The sequence below is a fragment of the Equus asinus genome, chromosome 2, assembly GCF_041296235.1.
Source record: "Equus asinus isolate D_3611 breed Donkey chromosome 2, EquAss-T2T_v2, whole genome shotgun sequence".
Classification (NCBI taxonomy): Eukaryota; Metazoa; Chordata; class Mammalia; order Perissodactyla; family Equidae; genus Equus; species Equus asinus.
In genome coordinates, this window is record NC_091791.1 from 81,511,120 (window position 1) to 81,536,173 (window position 25,054).

The 25,054-nt window shown below is 41.7% G+C and overlaps 2 protein-coding genes across 5 annotated transcripts in view; one reads left to right on the forward strand and one right to left on the reverse strand.

Moving 5' to 3' along the window:
• HEATR1 (HEAT repeat containing 1) overlaps positions 1-2,805 on the forward strand; it is a 54,335-nt gene extending 51,530 nt beyond the window's left edge. Inside the window, exons 44-45 of the mRNA XM_014846525.3 lie at positions 1,415-1,523; positions 2,511-2,805. Coding sequence (XP_014702011.3) covers positions 1,415-1,523; positions 2,511-2,599 — 198 coding nt within the window. The 3' untranslated portion in view covers positions 2,600-2,805. The remainder of the gene's footprint in view (positions 1-1,414; positions 1,524-2,510) is intronic.
• Positions 2,606-24,973, reverse strand: LGALS8 (galectin 8). Of its 4 annotated transcripts, none has more exons than XM_014846526.3 (10): positions 24,751-24,912; positions 23,089-23,238; positions 14,691-14,779; positions 13,504-13,714; positions 11,872-11,991; positions 10,982-11,038; positions 9,938-10,060; positions 9,369-9,457; positions 8,453-8,618; positions 2,606-5,517 (listed from the first exon to the last, which is right to left on the reverse strand). In XM_014846526.3, exons 2-10 carry the CDS (start codon positions 23,128-23,130, stop codon positions 5,368-5,370), a joined length of 1,047 nt encoding a protein of 348 aa, XP_014702012.1. In that variant the 5' UTR covers positions 23,131-23,238; positions 24,751-24,912; the 3' UTR covers positions 2,606-5,367. The 4 variants fall into 4 exon arrangements, with proteins under 4 accessions (XP_014702012.1, XP_014702013.1, XP_044614524.1 ...); XM_014846527.3 differs by having other exon boundaries at positions 24,047-24,801; XM_044758589.2 differs by lacking the exon at positions 9,938-10,060 and having other exon boundaries at positions 24,751-24,973.
• Between the last annotated feature and the right edge of the window lie 81 nt (positions 24,974-25,054).

The window sequence follows — 25,054 nt, forward strand, 5'->3', positions numbered from 1 at the left end:
GAAGTGGTTATGGACGTAGGACCGTGGTAAACTAGCAGGGACAAATATCACTGCTTGTCTTCTAGGACTAGAGGTTGGGCTGTGTTAGGCAGAAGTTTGAACCTGAAAAATGTTTGGCTTTTACTTTAGGCTATTTAAAAATAGTTGTCTTCCCCCCACCCCCATGGCGTGTTAGAGACAAGTACTGAAATACTTTCTAAATACTTGTAAATCTTGAAAAGACTTGCAGTATTTCCTTGTGTTTTTTAAGCACCATTTAAACGTCATTGTGCTCCCAGAGACAGATGCTTTCAGTTTGTCCACAGAATGTTCCTCTGAGTTAGAGCAATGTATCATCGCCATTGTATACATTAGGCTTAGGATTTTGTGGAAGAAAGGTAAGTGGTGGCGGTTGACACCCACTAACATGGGGGGCGGGGATGAGTGGAAGTTAAAATTCCATACCCGAGTGTCAAAGTTTTCAAACTGTTCTAGCAATGAATCTCCATTTCTCCAACTAATTATCACACTAGAACCTCAGTGGATAAAACAGACCAAAACAGAATTTTATTAGTAGATTTATTAGTTGAAATTCATAACATTTATTTATTAGGAAATAATGAGAACAATGAGGCTATTTTAATGAAACCCCAGATTTTAAACTGTAAGTTCTTATAAAGTTGTAGCATTAAATTTATTTTTATTTTAATGTTTTGATTGTACAATATCAAGAAAATACTGATTGAACATAGGTAGTTACAAATGTTCTTTAAACAACTCACTTTACTGTATCCAAATATTCTTTAAATTATCCAAACCAGAAAGCACTAGTACAGCTGTTGTTTCAAAGTGAATGGCTAACACTACGCAGCAACTACTTGCATTCCTTGTCATAGACAAGTCATGTGGGAAGCACCTCAACTTTTTTTTCCAAGTTCCAAAACTAGGACATTGTGACACAGTGTGTTTTTTATTCAGGGCTGAGATAGTGTGTGACCAGAGCTGGTCCCTTGGCCCCTCACAGCTATGGTGGTGACCACACAGCATTCTGAGGGTGGGGAGTCCTGCCTGAGATGGCCTGGGACACCGCCAGGGCGGCATCATCTCTGTCAGCCAGGCGAGCGGTGAGCTCCAGTGCAGTTAAATTCGTTTTTTTAAAGGAAAATGTTATAAAAAGACATTCACATTAGAGCCCTGTCATACTGGAACACAGTCGGAAAAACACTGATCTATAAGGTTGCCATAGTATTAACAAATCCCAAATTGGTAAATAAACTGGTTTTCTAAGATGAAAGTTGAATGGACGTAAAGTGAAACAAACTCATGTGAAACAACAGTTTAAAAAGTTAGAACTTGTCTCAAGTGAGGCAGATCTTAAGATAATAAATATAGCAATACTTGTTTTTTTCATTCTTTATCATTTTATCCCTTTCAGGTTCGATTTGCTGCTTTGATTACCGTATTAGCACTGGCTGAAAAACTAAAGGAGAATTATATTGTTTTGCTACCAGAATCCATTCCTTTCTTAGCTGAGCTGATGGAAGGTAATTCCCAAACTATTGAGAAATAATTACAGTAAAGTTCTGTGAAAATGTGCCCATGATAATGGATAAGTGTGATTAGCCCTGGGCTCCATCCTCTGCCCGACCCTAGAGGCCAGGTTCCTACTCTGAGTGGGTGGAGGGAGCAGGTTAGGAAGGGACAGCCTCCTGACCATTTGAGATTTTGTTTACAGTATAATCTTCACTGTCTTTACTTTTGTGTTTTTTTGTGATAGTACAAAAAGACTACAATATTTTTTTTCATTAACCTCATACATTTATATGATTGAAATTTTGGTCCCAGATGTAGGGTACTGTATCAAATGTCTCGTGCTGCCTGTTAATAATGACCAGCGTTTAGTGTTCTCCATAGATGATCGCATTTAATCCTCACAACAAGGCATACAGTATGCCTTATGCCTGTTTTATAAAGGAAGAAACTAGAGGTTTTAAAAGGACTAAGTAATTTAATAAACTAGCACAGTGAGTGTCACAGGTGGAACTGGGGTTTAAGTCCAGGTTCGTGTAGTGCTGCACCTGTGGCACAGTAAGCACTGTGCCACCACTCGACCCAGGAAATAACAGTACATCTTATTATTAAGCAGGGATGAGGGAGGCAAATAGATAAATGCTTTCATATTAACGATTCACTCCCTATCTAAAACAAAGTACATTCACCTTTGTTTCTTACATCTGGGAGAGGAGCCGTGTGAGCTACTCAAGAATGGCATTGCTGGGAGTCTGGAATTTTCATTTGCGCACTGCTATTCTGGGGGGGTCTATCTTATTCAGCTTCCAAGTCTAAGTAGAAGGGAAGGAAGGAAAGAGGAATACGGAGGAGGTATTCCCTGATGCTTTCTGCTTCATTAATGTGCTTCATTTCTCTCCCTTGATTGAATGATTGCCAGAGAATGGAAGATGTAAAGAATTAGGCTAATGGTAACTGAGGCGGGAAGACTGCCATGTTCGCTGTGATGTTTTCTCTTGTAGATGAATGTGAGGAAGTCGAGCAGCAGTGCCAGAAGACTGTTCAGCACCTGGAGGCTGTACTGGGAGAGCCACTCCAGAGCTACTTCTGAAACTTGGGTTTTTTGGTGTTTCATACTCTTTTGAGAGTTCAGATTTATTTTTCATACTTTTGTTTCTGGTTGTTTGGTACCATGTTACTTTTGGTGCCTTAACACCCACTTGGACTTCTTTACAAAATCCCCACCTGGTTTGTGCTCCCACACCAGTTGTAGAGAATTGCAAAAAGAGTAAATGATACATGGTGTTTTTATACAGACTGCTGTGCTTATTTAAACCTTTATGGTAGTCTTTTCTGATTGATGTTATTAATATTACAGATATGTTTAATTTTAGCACCCAAAGCTAACAAAACCTCATTTAGAATGGAAAGCCGTAACTCTTCTGTAAAGGAATGTCTTAGGTACATGGTCTTCGTGTCAGAGATTGCATTCAAAGCAGCTCTTCAAGGAAATGACAGTTATTCAGCACAATTGGGATTTTTACTTCAGCAGTCATTTTTGTGTGTGCGCCCACCAAGGGAAGTGCTTCTTTCCTTCAGGACTATGATTGTCGTCTTTATCCGTCTGTGTCTTGTGGGGGTGGAGGCAATAGGCTGTTTATAAAACAACCACACCTGCCTGACCCGCAACTAGAAAGGGCCCAGAAAAGCTAGGTGGCAGGAAGGAGCCCCTCTAGGATTAGAAATGATCATGTTTCTGCTGGGGGTTAACCAACAATTACCCATAGGAGAAAGAAAGTAAATATCAGATTTTCTTCAAAGCTTTGAAGTTCTCTAATCTCTGTACTATGTCATGGTGAAGCTGGAAAGTGAGGGCTCAAATAAAATTAAATCTGCCCAAGGCATTTTATTTATTTATGCCTTTTTAAAATTTAAGAACTGTCCCATAGAATGTTCTAATTGAGCTTGAAAGCCTTTGATCTAATTTAATATAGAAATTTAGTGCAGAATTATGACAAAGAAGCAAAAGGCTAACTTGCAGTTTTAGAGAGTGAGCTTGCGAGGAATGCATATTTCTCTTTAAGAAATGTCTCAAGAGGATTCATTTATAAATGCTAATAGCTTATTTTCAGAAAATATCTTTAAGATTTTGTATTATTTATTCTCTCAAAGCATCAGTTTTAGGTCTTAGTAATACCACCATGTAAAGAAAAATGAAAATGAACTATGTTTAAGCCTTAGAGGAAACAATGTTAAGTGGGCTTTTATTTTTTCCTAAGTGGCCTACAGTCTCCAACATCTCAGTCCTGCCCTCTGATGTTCTTTAATGAAGAAAAAAATAACCCTGGGGGATTCTAGAGCCTTCCTGCTTCTACCACTTTTCCGCAGCACCCCCACCCACAATGTTTTTTTGAGCCTGGCAAGAAAGCATAGTAAATAAGATGCAAAAGTAGAAAAGAATTAAGAGCTAGAAGTTTCCACACTAAGTACTTTTAAAAAGTAAGACTGGTAATAGTATTCTTTTCGATATACAGATACAAATAAAATCTAACCAAAGTCTGTTATGAAAATATTCCTAAATCCTGGCAGAATTCAGCCTAGCAATTTAATATGATAAAATGATCTGACTGACTGAGCTTTTTCCCTCCCCACTCCCAAGTCTTTGGAATTTCCCGTAACAAGTTCTGACCTGTAAGAATTCCACAAAGAACTTCTGCCGAGTGCTTCAAAGATTAAGAGAAAAAAATACAGAAATGCAACAATTTAACCTGCTGATGCAGGTTTGATTTTAATCACTTAGAAAGAACAATGTTTGGATCTCAGTTGCTAATGATGAGGGACTGACCTTTAGAAGAGCAGAGGCAGTGCTGGTTTGCATGCGGAGAAGCAGCAGATTTCTCCGTTGCCTCTGCTTCATTGGTCTCGGGGTATTTTACTTTCTCCTAGTGCCTACTTTATAAACGATCATTAAGTCTAATCTTGACATTGCTTTGTTACCCATAATCATTTTATAAATTGAATTCATCTTGCTTCTACCTTAAACTTTCTGTAGGAGTATGTGCAGACCTCTGACTCACCCTAAATTCAAGTATTCTAAAATAAGCATTTACTGGTATAGAAATCAATGGCCTTGAGATTGATATCAAGTGAATTTCAACACCATTTGATTTTGGTTTTTGCCTTAATCTTTGTGCCATGTTCAGATTTCATAATGTCAATTATTTGGTAATGCTGTAGAGCTAGATATTTATTATGCTGAAGAAAATCGCCAGATGTAGCTCAACATCAATCCTTTCAGTTATGGGACATGACAGAACACTGGTTACGAGAGCGATCACTGGTGAAGGGGTAGTGTATTCTATAAATTAGTGTCTTTAGGTGATTTACTAGCTGAGTGGTAAGTTTATTCAATGCCTGTCGAAAAAACAGTGGCAGAGCACAGAAGATTCTGAGCTCAAGACAACAGGGAACAGATTGGTTTGGGGCACCACTGTGTATATATCCCCAGCTCCTAGCACAGTGCTGGCAAAAAATAAGTGCTCAACGCATGTTAGCTACTGTATTGTAAGAGGCAGTTAATAAATACTTGTTGAATGTAACGTGGGTTTAAAAAAGAAGAGGCCAGGTTGGGGGGACAGCTTAGAAAGGCCTTAATAATAGCTCTAGGTTGCTGTTGGCTCAAATTTCCTCATTCTGTTCTAGACAATCACACTGCATGGCAAGGACTGAGAACACCCAGTAAGTAGGACTTAATGTTATGCAACCTCAATTTAACAATATATATAAATGACATAACATAAATGACAGTGAGATGCATTTTAACAAGGCCAGTGTTACATAAGCCATTTTATATTTCAGTTTTTGTAGCAGCCATGTCAGCTACCAGCTCCTTACTTCCAGTAAGTGGATATCTCCATCAATTTCCAGCATGTCAATACTGCTCAGCTCTTTAAATCTGTGTTTATACTCCAGGCTGTGTACACCATTTACCGCAACCTTGAATTCTCTAACATCACAATAAATTATCATCTGGAAAGAAAGTACACACAACATTAATGGTTCCCCTTGGTTTAAACGTTTGTTTCTTGCACACTAACAAGAGTGTCAAAAAGTGAACCATTTGGTTTACTTTATACATAGAGAAGTTCTCCCAGCCTGCTGCTGTAACCTCCCTCTTGGGCTTTTTAAGACCCTAATCTAACGAAGGGGTATCAGCAGTGGCACCTTCTGCCTTGTTCTGAGGGGAAGTGACTCTCAAGATGCTTGGAACCTCCCACTGTCCCCGGGGCCTGGCTGGCCCTCTTGTCCTCACAGGCTCCCTCTCCTGCAGCCCTCTCGTGCCGGTTGCTCCTGGGGAAGTGGAAAGCTGCCGCTCCTCACTGATAGACGTCTGGAACTCGGACGCAGCAGGAAAACTGCGGACTGAGCCTCCCTCTCAGAGGAGCTGACTCCAACTAAGAGGCTGGGAACCAAGGGACTTGGATCCTGACTTTTCTCCCTCAAACTCTAGGGTCTTGCACAAATCAGACTATGAAATTTCAGAAGTGCAGAGCACTTGCTAGCGACGGCACAGCTGCTTGGTGACCCTGATTTCCATCCCAGCTCAGCACATCTTGGCCGCAAGTCTGTTTCTCAAAAGCTCTTCAAAGCTCAATATTCTATGACTCTATGGAGTAATTAGCATTCTGGTGGAGATTCGGTTCAGATTCACCACTGGTGTTAGCCCTTCAGAGTTGTCTTTGGCTAAAACTCAAAGCAGTAAAAAACTAAAGAAACTACTATCGTCTTAAATTACTTTACACCTAAACCTCATACTTTCTGATACCATGTTCCCACCACCAGTCTGGCCACTGATTCTACCGTTTGTTTTCCGCCCACGCGGAAAAAGCCAGTTTGGTGAACCTGCACTGTGTTCTCCCCTATGCTCTGGCCTCCATCAAGCCTTCTAACGTGGCCCCAGCCCCAAAGGTAGACTGAGGCACAAAATCTGAATCTGCAAAGAAGCAAACCAAGGCTGTTCTTTTGATAGGACTAGGGGCAATGGCTCCTGGGGGAAACAAGGAAAGGGGGAAATCCCGTGGATAATAGAGCTAAGTGACAGAAATTAAGGCTTTAGGGCTCCAGAGAGAACTGGGGAAAACATCCATAACCTCGGATTATATCCCCACAACAATGGTGGAAACCCAGTTTCAACCAGGTGGAAGGGACCTTTGGTAATGAATGTATGTTTAACAAAATCTCAAGAGAGCACAAAACACACAGCTTCCTGCTCAGGAGGGAAAACAAGTTGGCATTAGATGGATGCAGTGGAAAAAGAGTCACTTAGTTACTCATATTGTATCAGAGCCAGTGCATTACGAACAAATGGCAAAGAGATGGCATGCAGCCAATGAACATACTATGCAAAACAGGAAAAACACATAACAAGCCAAAAAAACCACAGCCCAACCTAGAGGAAAACATGGAACAACAAAATCCCTCACAACCATCTAATGTTACAGAATAGCTCACAAGAACATGAATTTGATAAGAGCTCACAGATGAAATTACAAAACTGAAAAGTATTTTTTAAAAGATTGTAGCTGGAACTAATAAATTTGAAATGGCAAGGAACAGAAGATAACTTTAAAATCAGAGTAATGGCAAAATGGAAAGATCAGAGAATCTCAATGAAAGCATATTAATAAGGCAAGAGTTTGAAGCAATTGGAAAAAATTTATCACTGTACAAAACAGAGCAGTGATCCAACATGAGGATAATTAACTGTTTCTGAAGTAGAAAACTAGCAAAAGGAAAAGATTATTTAAAAGAATTTATTATTATTGTCCTTTTTTATTTTACTACAGTAATTCCAAACTTGGGGCTCAGATAAGTAAAAAAACAAGTTGTGTCACTGGTTTCCTGTCACCAATCACAAGGATCAACTTCCTTCTGGAGCATTCACCTCTAACTCCCTTCCGTAAACCCTAAGACACACTTCATACCTTGACTCCTGCCAAGTCGACAAACCCTTGGGCTGCCCTTCTCTCCTCCAGAGACCTGTGCAGGTCATCCCCTAAATCTGGAAAACCCCACTTCACCTTCAACCTCCCACATCCTTCTGAATTCCAAACCCACATCCACCATTTCCAGGGAACCTATAATTAGCCCACATCTGCCTGTTACCCCACATCCCAGGACTCTGCAGTAGACGGGAACTTGTGAATAAACATTAATGTCAAATCGCCATCCTTCATTCAGCCTTGATGTTCATGCTTTTAACAACTAGTTTTGATAAGTCCTCAAGAACTCAAATGGTCCAGAGCATGTGACAGTTTAAAAAGATGTTGAAGCATGACCTAAATCAGTGACCCTAAATGACCATGTAAGGCAGTGAGTCACCTAAGCTGGTGAGTGAACCCAGCCAACCACCCAGCATCCACATGTCAAGGAGACTGTTCTCTGCTCAGCATCCCAGACACATATTCTGGGAAAGGCTGTGTTATAACACGCACGTATGTGGGGACTCAGGACTACATGCCTTCAAGTTCCAATGGTCTGAACGTGTCCTTCCCTGGATATATACAAACAGGACTGACTCCCTGGAAGAAAGGACTGCCACCTAAAGCTGTGTCTAACCAAGAGGGCTGGCGACAGACAGTGCAGGCAGTTCTACAGCCCCTATGTCCTCGTGTTCACTTAGGATTAAACGTGTCACTCCGAGTCCTGAGATAAGGTTCCTATCAAAATTCCTATTAAGTAATAGGGGGCTACACAGTAATTTGCAACAAATGTCAAATAATTCTAATGCAAATAACATGGTATTCTACTGGCTTTGCCATTTTTACTGATTGTGTTATAAAAGAGGACATTCAAAATACAATCTCCAAATAAACAAAAACCACACACAACCTCCACAGACTAAGTTAGGACTTGATTTAAATGGACTTTTTCCTGTTCTATTTTCAAAAAAAGATAATCTCACCTCAAAGTACATCCCAGGACTAAATGGGAAAGAGGTAATGTTTCTCTCTTCTTCTCCCCAGGACTCCTGAAGAAAAGAATTTCTTACAAATGCTTTCGTATTGAAGCGTGGGTTCAAGTGGAGAGCAATATCCTTCGATTTTCCTGATTTTAGATCAACGTTAAAGCTTTTGAGAGAATAAAAAAACCTCTAATTAACCAAGTAGAAGAGTGTAGTGCAGTTTCTGCAATTTCATCAGTCAGAATTGAACTCCGATTACAACTACACAAAACATGTATGCACATGGACACAGAAACAGATGAAGGGGAATTTTAAATTCTGAGTCAGCAGTCCATTGATATGTTATTTGCAAAATAAAAATATAAAAACTTTAAAATCAATGTTGAGACTACAGATCTGGTTGGAGGAAACTGAAGGGCTGAAGCAAGTAAACCAGACGATGCCTTCAGGCTGCAGAGTGCGGATGTTCTCAAGCAGGCGCTCCCTTCGAGCATTTACAAGTTTTCTTCCCTTCTTGAAAATAGCTCTAATTTCAAGCTTTCATAAATCTGAACATCTCTGGAGAAGGTTCTTAAAGCAAAAATTTCTAAGTCACATGACAAGAGGGGCCCTAACAAAAGTGCCCTGATCTCACAGGGCTGCCCTGGAGTTCGAGGTGAGGGTGGGCCTCATAGACAAAAACACCACCCTCCTGTCAGCCACAAAAAGCCTAGGTCAGAACACTGGAATCTAGTCCTGGTTCTGCCACCAACTAGTTATTGGCAGTCTAACTTCCTCTTGCTTTAATATACTCATCTTTCCAATAAGGATTAGGACACTAGCCCTACTCATATCTCAAGACTGCTGTGGAGTATAAAGCAGTAAGAGACACACATGGAAAGTATCACACTATTACTGATAACTTCCTGATACCGACCGTTTGGCATTTGTATTCACTTCTCCTTTAACGACGATAGTTCGTCCAGGGCCCATTGAGGAGTTCAACCTTGCAACAAATGGCAGAGTCTGAAAAGAGACCACAGTCAGCACTAGGAAGCCTGCAGAAAGGGACCTCATGGGAAAACTGTCCAAACACACTGGGGGATGTTTAAAGGCCAGGACCTTGTAAAGCCCATGAAGGGACAGACTAAGTCAGCACTGTGCCTGGCTCATAGCAAGCACTCAGTGAGCACTTTTTAGACAATGAAATGAATGGACGTGGAATGGGACCTGATATCCTCTGCATGAGTAAAACTCACTCATGCTTGGGGTCTGAAGTAGTGCTCTGTGTCCTACCTCAAGAGGAAGCAGCCTAGATGGAAGGAGTTAAGGAAATACACAGTAATGGCTCAGAGACTTTATGCTTGGTTGACTGAGACCTGTCCAGAGACACCATATAAGGCAAAGTGGCTGCTCTGGGCTTCTACTGAGGGTAGGGTTACACATACCAGTTAATTAAAATTTAATTTGTTTTACAGAAGTAAGAAAATTTTTGGCTTTTCAAACCTTCGACCAACAGTTGGTACGTAGTATTTTGGCGCAAGTCAAAGTGTGACTGGCAGTCGAACCTTTGCTCTTGGTGTAGACAGTTCTGGGTACGATTTTAGAAATGTCTCCTCTATTACTAGGCTGTAGGGAAACAGTTCTGCAATAAGGTATGGAATGAATGAAGCTGACTTCCAAGGTCTAAACTATTCATCGACTAGGCAATTTTAGAAAATGTTCCACTTGCTATGACCTAGGCAAAAATATTTACAAACTGTGACATGCCAGACTTTTGTACCTATTGGAAGAGAAAGACAACATGAGGATATTTGAAAAGAATTACATTTTATAATATGAGCAGTCAGATCTTACTGGTGGTACTGGCCAGAGCCCAGGACAGCAGTGCCTGCTCGGCCCTGGGGGTGACATGTGGGCCACTGGTGCTTTCTGACAGCGTGGGATAGAGCAGAAAAGGGCTACTCAGTCCTACGGTCCTGCTCATCTGAATCCTGAATCCTCCACCAGCAATTAATCATTTTCAGAGGACTACATGTGAGCTTCAAACACGTTTTATTTGGTCTTTCCAGGGTGCTCCCCAAATGTTGAGTTTATATTCTATCTAAGAGGGAGGAACGTGCTGAGATCACTAAGGCTCACTTTTTCCCCTAGTAAGAGCACAACTCCATGTGTAAACTGCACTTGTTCCCATGGGGGAGAAGATGCATGTGGAAGTTCATTTGCCAGTGGGCTGATGGTGTTCAATGTCTAGAAATACCTCATGACAGTACTATTCGACAGTTAAGGGTGAGAGAGTTCTTTTTATATAAGAATGGTGGGCAGTGGTCACATACACTGAGAGTTTAAGCATCAGCAAAACTTACAGTACCTGGCACCTAAGTATATGCCTCAATTTTCAAATGATTACTTCCAGCCTATTAATATTAAAAACAATTCTTCATATTAAAAACATAATTTTAAAAAACTCAGCCTGACTGCCACCTGATTTACATGGCAATTAAAGGAAGATTTTTAATCTAGTAGTTCATTAAAAGATTTAATATTTACATTTTCTCTACTTATCTCTGTTAGTTCCAGAGTTGACGCTTGGGTACTTCTTAAATCCTGAAGAAAAGATAAGATTAACTTTTAACATCCACCAGAATTCTAAATATAACCTGACATATCAAAAAAAATTATAAATGGTACTACACATAAAAACATGCGTAAAAATTACAATCCAAAAATGAACTTAACATTAGGGTCCTTTTCCCCCTTATCAAATTGGCAAACATGAAAGAGATTAAGAACTAATTTCAAGAAGAATGTGAGAAAATGGGCCCAGTTGTTGAGGGCACAAATTGTTTTCATCTTTTTGGAGAGCCAGTAAGCAGTACCAATCATAAGTTAAGGAGCAACATCCTTTGACTCAGACATTCTACTTCTAGGAAGCTATCTCAGAAAAATACTGCATTGTACTCCTGTGTCAAGGAAATATACCCTGTCCAGCTAAAAAGGACTGTTTGTTTGGGGTTTCTTCTTAGAACAATACTAAATTTGAGATCCTACAGACAATAAATAGCATCCTACTAGTCTGAAAGACTTGCTTCCAAAAAAGTAATACACTAATGAGGGAGACATTTACATTATCTTCACCTTAACAGAACATGTTAATTAAAGATGTTTTCTACCATTTCATCAGAAAACATCATCAGGGGGCTGGCCCTGTGGCTGAGTGGTTAAAGTTCACGTGCTCTGCTTCAGAGGCCCAGGGTTCGTGGGTTCGGATCCTGGGCATGGACCTAGCACCACTCATCAAGCCATGCTGTGGTGGCGTCCCACACAGAAGAACCAGAATGACCTACAACTAGGATATACAACTATGTACTGGGCTTTGGGGAGGGGAAAAAAAAGAAAACATCATCAGAGAAGACCTCGGGCTATGGAAAGGCACTCACCGAACTGAAGCTAAAGCCAACAGAGTGAATATTCACTTTGCCAGAAATGCTCAGAGTGTCAATCTTCTCTGGGCTAATCCTGTGGGCATAGAGCAGTATATGTTTTCCATTTGCAGCCACCTAGATGGACAGAGAAGACAGCCCCCCAACCAAAAAGAAAAACAGTTAATAAATTAATTTTATTAATTTAACCAAATTTAAATCTGTTTACCGGGTTTAATTTCGTACCTTTTCCCATAGGTGTCCACGTTACACAGCTGATCAAACTGTGACTGAAAGTATCCACAACACTAGCAGAGTTCCTTCTTTTGAGTACCTGATCTGATTAAATGCCATGAACCCTCTCTCCAGACAGATTACGCACTCATGAATATACGTACATATGTATGTGCGTACCTGTGCATATATATGAGGGTTCAAATATTCCCTGGATGCTCCAGAGGCCTGCGAACCCAGGTCAGAGATCTGCCCTGCAAGCTCACCCCGCCACTGTCCTTAGGACCACACCCTAAGAGAGATCACCTGGCACGTGGCAGGCATTCAATAATTATTTGTTGAATTTGCTGGATGAATGAACATGGGCAAGTTACCCAACTTATCTGAGATTCCTATCTGTAAGCAGGAAAAAGCTCTCCTTCAAAGGGCTGCTGTTGGGAGGAGACGACAAAGTCACTTCTGAGTCCCCTAGCACAGAGCCTGACGCAGAGCAGGTCTCCATACACACAGTTCCTTGTCCTCCTGCCCAAATGCCAGGGACTGGGGTAGGGAGTTTCGGGAAAACACAAGCAGAATACAGTATGTTCTCTGACCTCAAGGAGCTTAAAATCAAACAAAACAAACCCCGGAAAAAACCAAAGCACAACAGTACAGGAACATGTGTTAAAAAAGAATGATGGAGATGCAAGTGCTGAAAAGACCAGAGAAGGGAGGGATTGATGGAGTTCAGGAGATTTAGGGGAGAAGTTCTGGTGGGAGCAGAGTCCTGAAGGACAGAAAGGATCTGCACCAGAGAGCGGAGGGTCCTCACTGTAAGCGGTTCAGATCTCTGGTCTGGGAGGCTCCACAGGCTTGCAGGCAAGTAGGCGGAAGAGCCTCTCGGAGAAAATTCCACCTTACACATCCGCACTAGGATGAAGTGCTCAAGGAAGCCGGTCATGGTATTTACTACACGTCGGATCTCTAAGAGCTCCTTTGGGTCTCAAATCTCATGATCCTAAAGAACTATCTTGTGGCAAGACTTAACTTTACAAAACCCTTCTGACTTCCACACTAGATTCCTGAGCTGTCTTATTAGTTCCAGATTTCCCCAAACTCTGAGTCATGGTGGTTATAATTTACTACCCCAGAATTAATATAATGCTGGGTCAATTCTGAGCTAAATTCAGTCCTGCTAGGAGAAATATGACCTAATAAAAAGATCTGGCTGCACCGGAACCTGTATTCCACACAACAGCATTGGTGCGAGACAGCAGCTGTGCCCCACCCACATATAGGTACCTGCCCATCCTCTAACTTTAGAGAAAAATTAGAAAGCCAAACTCTTTCTCTGGATTTAAAAAATGTAACGTGAAAAGCATGCTTGGGCATTTGTTCTCATTAATGAGGATTCAACCTTCATTCTCCAAAACCTACCTGGAATTTGTCTTTCAGCACCATAAACACAATTTCAAAAGATCTTTCTTTCTTGAAAGGCATGTCATAGGTGATCTCTTCCCATCCCCATTTTTCATTTTTCAGAGTATTGCAAACAATGCAGTTGGACCTTTTGAAACGTGGATTGAAATGGAAGGCCACATCGGCTCGAGGCTTCACACTGCTGCCACACTGTAAATCCACCTGGAACCTACACGAGGAAAGAAACATGGGCCACATAAGTACTCAGAAAGGAAGGCTGCGGGGAAAGGCCTGGCAAGCACAAAAATCCAGGCTGAGTGACATATGACTGATCCTTTGTTCATTCAGCCATGTGGCCTAAATGCCTAGTTGCCTCATCTTCCTTTCCTTCTTCCTTAGTAACAGAATCCCTGAGCCATCACTGGGGCCTATCTGTCCAGAATAGGAGCCTATGTTTTCCAGCCTCCCTTGCAGCTAGGCATGCGCGTGTCCTTAAAGCTCTGCCAATGAGGTGAGAGCAGTGTTCAGGGAAAACTAATTATTAGAAATGGCCTTAAAAGTCAGCTGGCATCTGCCTTTTGTGCACTTGCTGCCCCCTCCCCACCCATATGCACCCACCTAGCTATCCAAAACACAGATGTGAGAGCTGGAGTTCCAGCCTCTAAGATTCACAAGAAAGAGAACCTCACCCTAGGGACAGCAGAGTGGTGAGCCTCAAGAGGCCTACGTCTCTAACGACCTTAGAGAGCTGTGTTAAAAGGTTGGGCTGTTTCCTTGAGACTTAATTTTCACATCTTCTTTGGGTGTCAGCCACAAAGAGCTCTAACTGATAAAGCCTAGTCCAGAGTTTGTAGCCAAAGCAAGCATTTGATAAAACCATCCAGGTCAGATCTTAAGAGATGCTGCGGGAATGTTACACTGTAACTAGACTTTGTCCCTGTCATCTGACCACAATTCCCTTCTTTAACTACATATCTGATTCTTTATATTGAAATCAGATATAGCAATAAAATAAAAAAATCCAAATAACTTTTATTTCAGCCATTCATTCCAATCTCCTTGGCACCTTGTCCAGGGCTGCTGAGGAAAGCAAAAGCAGGCCTCAAAGTTTCAAAATGGTCTCTCCCACATTGTTTGTTGTTGCTCCACAATCACAAAAAGATCATTTATTCATCTTCTTTTTTCATCTAAAACAATGATTTTACCTGTCCGAGTCGTTAGGAACATGCCCACGTACTACAATCAAAGTTCCAGGCTCCAACTGCTCAGGAATGGTCCCAACATAGGGGATTATCTAGGAAAAATAATTTTAACAAATGCGCATTTACATAAACAATATTGAAAGACCACATTTTTAAAAGCTAGCATTTTCCAAGTTGTCCTCACTATTCAAAGAGCTACAGGGAATAACATGGCCAGGATATTCACAATATCTGCAAATCACTGAGTCCTTTGGAAAAAGACACAAGATAAACACTATTTCTAGTATTTGGCTAAGGATTTTGTAAAATGAAACTTCCACTTAATAGGATAACTCTGATAATAGAAAAAACAACTTATTGCAATGTCATGCCCCCTCCCTTCTTCCTAATGTTCCACTGATGTTCCCAACAGCAGGATGAAGACCACACTAGGCCCTTCACCAATGCTGACGGAGATAATGATAAACACTCACTGCCCATGGAGAGGGCTGCAAACTTAGCCGCTCCTCCACGCCTAGGATTCAAGCGCCTAATCTTCTCTGCTGGGCTTCCAGACTACCACTCACACTACAACGCTGGAACTCAGAGAACTGCATGATCTTAAGAAGCAGCTCTGGGTGCCTATGCATCTCTCAAGACACGGGCATCCAGCTACCCTGGCCTGGCTGGGTCTGCAAGCTTGGGTGGGCTCCAATAGGTGGTCCTGCACAGTATTCAGGTCTAAACCTGCCCGCTCACCACGTGGAACCCAGCCTTTTTGTCTGGGGCATGACGAACTTTCAGATCTTGTCACTCCCCTTCCCCAGAGGTGACTCCACTGTCCTCCCCATCCACTGGGGACCTGTGCTATCTGTCTGCATCTCCTGCATCATGACCATCTCGTTCCTCCACGTGGAAGCATCAGAACCAAGCCAAGCAAGCCAGACATCATCCTGCTTTATGCCAAGCTCACCTAAGTTATGACACAGATGCTAAGATCTATCCAAGGTAGCTCTAAGTATCAAGAAATAAGAAATAAAACGAGAGGCCATATAAGAGTAGTTGTAAATTGGTGGCTCATAGGTGAAAGATCTCAGCTCAAACACAATCTCCTCTCTGGAGCCTTTTTCAGACTCCCTGGGCCAACTGAGTTAGCCCCTCTCTGAGGGTCCATCAGAGTACCTTGTATTCTGGTCATCTGCACACATCTCTGCCTACATTGTGAGTTGCATGGGGCAGGACTGGGTCATTACCTTTACATTGCCAGGACAGAGGTCAAGAGATGATCAATGATCACACTGTGAGTAAATGAGCTCTCACCAGCCCAGAAGTTGGGCTCTGGCAGGCCTCATACACGCAGAAGAGCAGCAACTAAGCAGCTGCTGAAGAGCAAGAGTTGTTGCCTTAAGCAATAAGACAAGAAATTACGGAAGCCAGTTATCATCTGGTGTCATGGCAACTGCTGAGGAGAGGATGGGTAGGATGAACAGAGCCCATCAGACCAGAAAATGAAAAACAACAGACTGTGGCCACAGCTACACATCAGAGTGGTTGGTTTTTGTGTATAGAGAATGTGGAAGAAATTACACCTCTACACTGATCTTTTGGGCCACAGCCGATTTCAAGAACAGAGAGCAACGTCTTCCATAGTGTAAATCCTAATAAAATGTAAACAGTTTCTGTAACTTCAAATTTTATATATGTTCAAATTATACTTATGCAGAATATTTAATAACACAAAATGTCAGTGATATAAATATCAGTGAGAAAGTCACCTATAAAACTATACACAGTATGATCTTAACTAAGTTAATATTATTATATTAATAATATAATATATATAAATAAATATAAAATATAATATAAATATAAAATAAAATAAAAATTATATAATATAAATAATAAATAAAAATAAATATAACAAATATTAAAAAGAAAAAAGAAAACACTGAAAAGAAATAAGCCAAAAATGTGACAACAGTTTTCTTGGAAGATGGGATTTTAATTTCCTTTCTCATATATTTTTATATTTTACATATTTCTATAATAAGCATTTATATTTTTTATAACCACACACACATTTTTTATTATGTATTTAATTTTAGGGTTGGAAAGAGCTTTTTGAGACCAATAATCTATTCCATCACTGCTAATAAGCTGTTCACAACTGTTAATAAATTGTGCCCGTCTGAGAAACAACTGTGCTGAAAATTTGGGCCATTTGCTGTTTTAGTCATCTGGATTAATGCTCTCTACTCAGGCAAGTACTGTCAATGATATAAGTAACATTCAACTTTTTTGGACCATGTGAGTGACACAAAATGCCCCGCAGCACACACACTGAACCCAAGACTTAGCTCCTGTGAAAAGCAGAAGAAGGGCATTGCTTCCTAGGCAAGTCCAAGCTTTGATGCTTTGATGTTTCACAAATAATTTATGCAAAAAATGGAAATATAGATATGACCACATTGGAGACAATATAATAAGCTTAAGCCCTAGTTAGGTTTGATATTACTTTCAAAAGCATCCTAGCTCATTCATATTGCTTTGCCTTCTTTATGATTATTCATTAAATGTCTGCTATACGCAAAAGTCTCTATCAGGTAGATTGCAGCTAGAAAGAATTCTGACAGTCCTGTCGTGAGAAGCTGATAATGCAGCTGAGAAGTCAGATACCCATGGAAAGATAATTAGACTGGAGATGTGATACTTTGTTTGGCTGTTCAAAATCAGAATCTCCTTCCACACCTGGAAAATCCTCTACCTACGAACACTAGATCTCAGCTAGACTGCAGCGAGGGCAAGGGCATATGATGAAACTCTGTCCGTCAGCGCCCCCAGCTCAGACTCTAAGTTAGAACTAGTGACAAGAAGAAGCCAGAATCACGCAGGATTCCCTCTGGCAAGGGGGCAGCAGCTACATCCAGGGTGATAGGCATTGCTGGCATTGGTGGTGTTGCCAGTGTAAAAAGTACCATCCGTGTCAGGTCGTAGCAACAGATGTCTATTTGTGGGAACAGTCCTACAGCATGATTTTGGGTGTTGTCTGTGACTATGTAGTCGCCAAGCCTGCTTCTTCAGTCCTGCCAGAGACTCTGAGAACCACTCATCATTATTTAATAAATTCCTTTTCTGCTCAAATTAGAGATTGGCTTCTGTGCTTGCAACTATAAACCCTGAGTAATTCAACAACCAAAAATATGGGGCAGTAAGTAAGTGCCAGATAAATGCTTCAGAAAAACGTATAAAGAATTCTAAGTGAGGTGGCCAAAGAAAGTTTACGAGGCAGGTGTGATTTGAGCTGGGAAGAATATAGTTAGGCAGAGAGAAGGAAGCCAGTTCAGGTAGAAATGTCAGTTTACAGAAGCAGAGAGGTAGGAAAAGACAAAACTCATCTGAAGGACAGTACGTAGTAAGGGAGCAGTTACAGAAAGGCAGGATCAGGTCAGATTTTAGAATGACATAATGACAGCGGGGTTGGGGAACCACAGTCCAGTGGGGTTACAATGCGCTGGAGGGGAGGGGATCATCTGGGTGACTGACTACTTCCAGTAAGCCTGGCATAAGGAGATAAGGATATAATCCAAGATGATGGCAGCAGACATTGGCGGGGGGTCGGGGTGGGGGCGAGGTGGTGGATAGATACAAGAGATATTTCAAAGGAAATTATCCACACAGGGCCACCATCTAAAATGGTAAAACTGGGAGGAAGGTACATTTCTGAAGGAAGGTAATGAATTCAGTTTTCAACACTTTTAGTGTGAAGGGTTGGTAGGACATCTAAGAGCAAATATACTGAAAAGAATAGGAGACTCAGTGAATGGCCAGAATTCATACTTAAAAGTCAGAGTAGAGATTATTATTAAAGATATCAAATAGATGAGAGAGAGGAAAAGTCAGGGGCAAAGCCTCAATGGTTTGTAAAATTGAGGGGTGTGCAGAAAAGGTCAACAAAGCAGACCTGAGCGCTATCCTTGCCTCCTTATAAGGCTGGCCCTTGGCTGGGGTCTAGGAACTCGGATATGGGGGGAGCACCCACTTCCCTAACTAACAAGGGTGGTTTACTCTACCTAAACTGTTTGTGAAAACAATACAGTTTATGGTAAACACTTGCTTTCCTTTTGGGAGTCTGGAATTTTGGAATGTGCTAGGCAGAAGCTGCCTACATGACCAGCCCTCAATAAAAACCCTAGGTAGTGAGTGTCTAATGAGCTTCCCTAGTAGACAACATGTCACGCATGCTGTCACAACTCACTGCTAGAGGATTTAAGCACATTTTGTGTGACTCCACTGGGAGACGACCCTTGGAACCTTGCACCTAGTTTCCCCTGGATTTTGCCCCATATGCCCTTTCCCTTTGCAATTTTGCTCTGAATCCTTTCACTGAAATAAATCATAACCATATGATATCACTCCATGCTGGTAAATTATCAAAACTGGGGATGTGCTGGAGACTTGGACGCAGGGGGTGAGAAGAGAAAGAAGAGAGAAGAGTCAGTCAGAGCACGGCAATCACATCAAGGAAGTCAATTTCAATAAGGGGGAGGGCTGTTAATTTCTTTAACACAGAAAAACAAGGAAGATCCAAAACATAAAGATAGTGAAATGGAGATCCCACCCTTTGACCCAGTGATTCCACTTTTACAGATTTATCCTATAAAATACTGGCACACGTGCACAAAGATGCATATGCAAGGATGTACACCATAGCAGTGGATACAATCCCAAAAGGAAACAGTCTTTTAACAGGGGACTGGTTAAATAAGTTATAGTGCATCCACACAATGGACTAATTATGCAGCCATACAATAAGTGAGGAAGATCTAGTGTGCTGATGTCTCCAAAATGTGTTAAATGGGAAAGAGCAGGTAATAGAACAGTTTCTATCCTATGATACGTACATAAAGAAACAGGATATATACAAGGTGGCATACACAACACACACACTCTTGAATAGATCATATATTCTCAGCAAGGATATACAAAAAATTAGTGAAAAACCATTACCTTTAGGGAAGAGAACTGAGCACCAGAATAGAAGGAAAATTTATGTTTTAATGAAACCTTTAAATACTGTTTGAATTTCAAAAATGATTTACACATATTATTTTTATATTTTAAAAATAATAAAAAAGGGAAAGCCACTGGGTTTGACAGAAATGAACTTTAAATTTTGAAGACATTATCTTCACACTCTTGGGGGCTCAGTAGCACAGGAGGCAAAAGTTAACCAGCAGAAGGGCACTGATGGAGATAGAAACCACAGGAGGGAAGCTGGTTTGGGAAGGAAAATGCGAGTTCAGTTTCGAACTCATCTGGAAGGGTTAGCAGGCCATCTAAGAAAGCTCATGGTGGTGAAAGGCCAGAACTATATACATACTGTACACATATTCAGGTCTAAAGGTGATCAGCAGAGACGCGAAAGAAATAAAGAGAGAAGTTCAAGACAAGATTGGTAAAGACAAGAAAGAAATAAGAAAGAGTGAAAAATCAGAAGGCAGAGCGGGGTGAGGAAATCAAGGCAGCAGAGACGGACCCCCTCAGAGGGTGGTCAGCAAAAGGAGGAACGACAAGGGAACAAAGGCTGAGAGGGACCTCAGAGGCTAAAAGACAAAGATTTTATTGTTTTGTGTTTTAAGATTAAATTGTAAAGTAGAAAGAGAGGTCCTTAGAAAACTAAGGAGAAAAGGATAATGTGGAAGCAAGGTTCCTAAAGGAACTGGAATGATGAGTTTTGATTAATGTTAACAAGCGGTTTATTAACTTGGAGTAACAACCAATCTGTTTAACTCCTAATAACTTCTTAACCAGGTAACACTCAATGACATCTTAAGAACTCTATAAACAACAATAATAAAATATTTAGGTAGATACTGAGCTGCCAAACAAGAGATTTCACTGAGGGCATTTCTGGTATAGATACCGTCTTCCAAATTATTCACTCAATTTGAATGGGAAAAAAAAAGCAAGTCTGACTCTTTTTTTTTTTTTTGCTTTTTCTCCCCAAATCCTCCCAGTACATAGTTTTATATTTTAGTTGTGGGTCCTCCTAGTTCTGGCATGTGGGACGCCACCTCAACATGGCTTGATGAGTGGTGCCATGTCCACACCCAGGATCTGAACCGGTGAAACCCTGAGTCGCCAAAGCGGAGAGCGCAGACTAACCACTCTGCCACGGGGCCGGCCTCAGTCTGACTTTTTTAAATCTTGGAATTCTATCAGTTGAACTAGTCAATGAAATACATTGAATGTGAAAAAAGTACATTGGGCCCGTTATACAATTTTATCTTTTCCAAGAAGAGTTAATACGGACAGAATTTGTCTACTGCCAATGTGGACCAAAACTTTAGAAACAGTAAGAAATAAAAATTAAAAGCTGGCAGCTCTGTGTCTTCACAATGCTGAATAAAGAATATGGTAGAAACTCAATAAACACTTCCCCAGTGTTTGAGTTGATCACTAACAAAATAACCACAATGCAAGAGGGTTTTTAAGTCTAGCTTGTACAATACCCTAACTGATTAACTTAAAATAGCTAATTTATTTCCAGCCTCTTTTTTTTTTTCCCATTGTCTTTTGAACACTGGAAGGGCAACTAGCTACAAATGGGAGAAAAGCTTAAGTGCAATTTGGGTGTTCAACACTATGAACAGTTAACAATAATGAGTATTAAACAATTTAAAGACTGATCAAAATGTTATTTTTGCCATTCAGTTCAGTCTTCCTACCTCTAACCTTTTCTACTTGTGAGAACTATGAAACAGAGAAACTTTAAAAAAACAAAAAGCTATTTGCCAAAAATATTTTCCTTTGGAAACCTGTTCTCATGAACTATCTTGGAACAGCACTGAGGCCCCTCGGGAGCCCCGAACGTACTTCACTGCTCTAAAGCGGCGCCACTCCTCCAGGCTCTCTTCACCAGGAAATGCACATCAACTTAGTTCCTTTCCACTCTACAGTGGAGGGTGCTAACCCCAGAAATTACAAGAATCATCAGTAAGCTAGCATCAAGAAATGCAGGGATTTTCATCTATAAAATTATTTTCTAAATAACATTCAAATAAGGCATCTTTGCGCATGAAGGGCAGAAGAGAGCAGCATAACCCAACCATCCGATACTCCTCTTCCTGGCTTGAGACAAGATTGCACTTCAGTCACCCTTGGCACGTAGCCTATTATTATTACTATTAGTTTTAATCTTTCCAGAAAGTCAGTCTACAACCTTGAGATGTTTTTAACTCTAAGATGCACAAAATCATTTAAAATGTCTCACTGACTTCAAATTCAGTAAATCTTCCTTTTTAAAACTTCTACCATTCTACTATTTCTTCTAAACTGAGTTTGCTTGATGTGGTGGTTGTACCCCATTCTTGAACAATGACATTAAAAACTTACGGAAAAAAGAATTACAGCTACAATGTAAATAACCAAAAAATGAACCCACATAAACTAGTAAAACTGGTTTAGGGCCTTCCTTCCAAGACTCTACCTTCCCTATTGCCCAGGGGGTTTACAAAAGCAGCAGCAACTCCACCTCTAAATTCAGAGTAAATTCACGATGCGGTGTCAGATACCTGAGGACTAGACATCTCTAAAGACGCTCATCACCACAGAAAACTAAAACAAGTTTGTCACTTCCCAGGACGTACAGTGAAATTTCCAGCAATTACAGTCATTCAAGGGGTTCTTGGACCAGCACGAGGCCCAGACAAGACCCTTAGTTTTTCTCATTCTCCATCTCACTGCTAGCTTCTGACATTTTCCCTGCTCAAGTACCAAGTGTATTTGAAAGGCAGAGGGAAAAGCTAAGATAGGAACTTCTCATGAGCACGTCTAATTATAAAAGAAAATTAAGGGGCCGGCCCTGCGGTGTAGTGGTTAAGTGCGTGTGCTCTGCTTCAGTGGCCCAGGGTTCACAGGTTCGGATCTGCACATGGACCTACACACCGCTCATCAAGCCATGCTGTGGCAGCGTCCCACATACAAAATAGAGGAAGTTGCCACATCTGTTAGCTCAGCACCAATCTTCCTCAAGCAAAAAGAGGAAGATTGGCAACAGATGTTAGCTCAGGGCCAGTCTGCCTCACACACACACACACAAAGAAAATTAAAAACTTGTACAATAAGAAATCCATTTTCCTTTGAAAATTATGCCTTATGATTATTTGAGCCTCCCTACTACCAGCAGAGTTGGCATTCCCTCCACTGTACTCCCATGTTCTCCATTCATAACACTGTTCTCATCGCCTCATATTGTAATTGTGACCTCGTCCTCCACTAGACTAGAGCTTCAAGGGCAGTATCTGTTTTTCAGTCAACACCCACCACAGTCCCCCAGCCCCAGAAATGGATCCTAACTATCCAACAGGGTTTGCTCTCAACACTACCACTGGTGAAGAAAGATTTTATAGAAATCAGTTACCGGGTTAGAGATGACATTCTGTAGGTTGTTTAAGGACAACATCCTTCTTTTCCACCTTATTTTTGATTGGGGTCTCTCTTCCGTGTATGCGCTAAGATTTTAAGCAAGTTTTATTTAAAGCCTTCCCAGATCGAAAGTGAGGCACTTGCCCTGTGTAAAACCAAAACAGAGGGAAAGAAAAATAAGCACGTATCATTTTTCTTCATATCATAACTCCTTTCAAATTTAAATTATAAATTATTTTACTATTTGCCAACTAACAGGATGCTATCATAATCAAAGAGCTGACCCAAATTTTTACGTAGTGTACTTATATACTAAATAATTTTGGATTATGAATACAGGAAATATTGATTTAGAAAACATATCAGTAGAAAATTTCTAACATGGAACTTACTAAAAATACTAAAATAAAATAATAGCAAATACTCCTGGACAACTATCAGAGATATTCACTTAACCTTTCCCACCGGTATAATGGGAATAATAATAGTATTCACCTCACAGGATTGTTCTCAGGATTAAATGAATTAATAAAACAATGGAATATAAGTGCTTTGTAGGTTTTAGCTATTATTATTATTAATAGAAGGGAGTGCTCTTCGTCCTCCAAATTAAACAAGTCAAAGGAAAAAAATCTAATCCCTTGAACATTAATGATACAGTCTTCTCTGTGGCTAAAAAAAAAAAAAAAGTGGTGGGGGGGAGCACTTAGCTATAGTTTTAAAGAGAAAAGTACCATGGGTACATTTAATTGCTTCAGGGAAAACCTGACGATTTAAGCAGAACTGAAAGAGAAACGAAACTACAGCTTCCTACATTTTACTTCCGCCGATTCTGTCATTATACTGTACAGCAATGCGTAGACCACACTATTACCTTGTCTCTACTAAGAAAAAAGCCGCATACCTCTTGGTTTACCACCTAAATGTAACCCCAACCTATGTCGTTAACTTACACATTTGAGTCAAAAGCACAGAACTCTTCTGCTCCATAAAATTCAGGAAGTGCGAACAAGAACAAAAAGAAAGGATACAGAGTTGCCACAGTCACATTCATAATTTACATCGTGACCAGAGAGTGACCCAATTTAAGCCACAGGTTTGCATGAAACCAGTTATTCCTCGAAGTATCCACAAGGACAGCATTCGCTCCCAAGAAGCCACCACTGTTTCAGGGACGATCAAAGGAATTCAGATGACTTGCGTTTCCTGTTGTTTACCATCGCAGTCAATGACTTGGCATCTTAAAAAAGGGCGCGTTCAGCGTCCGGGAGGGCACCGGAGGTCTGTCATTAAACTTTAAAAACGTGTCACTGAAAATACGGGAAGGAAACCTCTCCACATCGCCCGGTGTGCAGCGGCGCTCGGCCCGGGCTGGGAGGGAGCCCGGGCGGGCGGGTCCGCAGCGGGGCCACCGCAGGGCCAACAGCCGGACGCCCGGAGGGCTGTCCCGGGAGGGCCCGAGTCCCGGGAGCCGCTCGTCCCGGAGCGCCTCGCGCACACAGGCAGCTTCCCCGCCACCCAGCCCCGACTGCCGCGGTGACAACCCGGGGGAGGGGGTGACCGGAGACTGTCCCACCATCAGAGTCTGAGTTGGGGACAGCGACGTCCGAATGTCCCCCTCGGCCGGCCCCCGGGAAGACGGCCGGCGCCAACTCACCCGGGGAGAGGCGTCGCAGGCGCTGCTCGCGCGATGCTGTTTGTCTGCCGCGGAGCGTCGTCCTGGCTCCGGCCGGCGGTGGGGACTACGGGAAGCGAGAGGAGTCAGGCCGCCTCCATTCCCCGCTTCGCGCCCGGGCGTCGCCGTCCGCCCCGCGTCTGCGTGGGGGCGTGCTCGCCGCTCCCGCCGCCGCGGGCCGCCCAGCTCCGCCTCCTGCCCGCCTGGGGACGTGGACCGCGCCGGCCTGCTGCGGGACCGGCAGACGGAGACCGGGGCAGCGGGCGTGTTGAAAGGATTCCTGGGC

What these genes read in the sequence shown, in the direction of transcription:
- LGALS8 (XM_014846526.3), bottom strand. Translation starts at nt 23,130, where the DNA reads ATGTTGTCCTTAAACAACCTACAGAATGTCATCTCTAACCCG. An exon ending in AGAATGTCATCTCTAACCCG is followed by an intron (nt 14,780 to 23,088) that starts GTAACTGATTTC and finishes TATTTTTCCTAG; the next exon opens with ATAATCCCCTATGTTGGGAC. An exon ending in GTCCTGGGATGTACTTTGAG is followed by an intron (nt 5,518 to 8,452) that starts GTGAGATTATCT and finishes CTTTCTTTCCAG; the next exon opens with ATGATAATTTATTGTGATGT.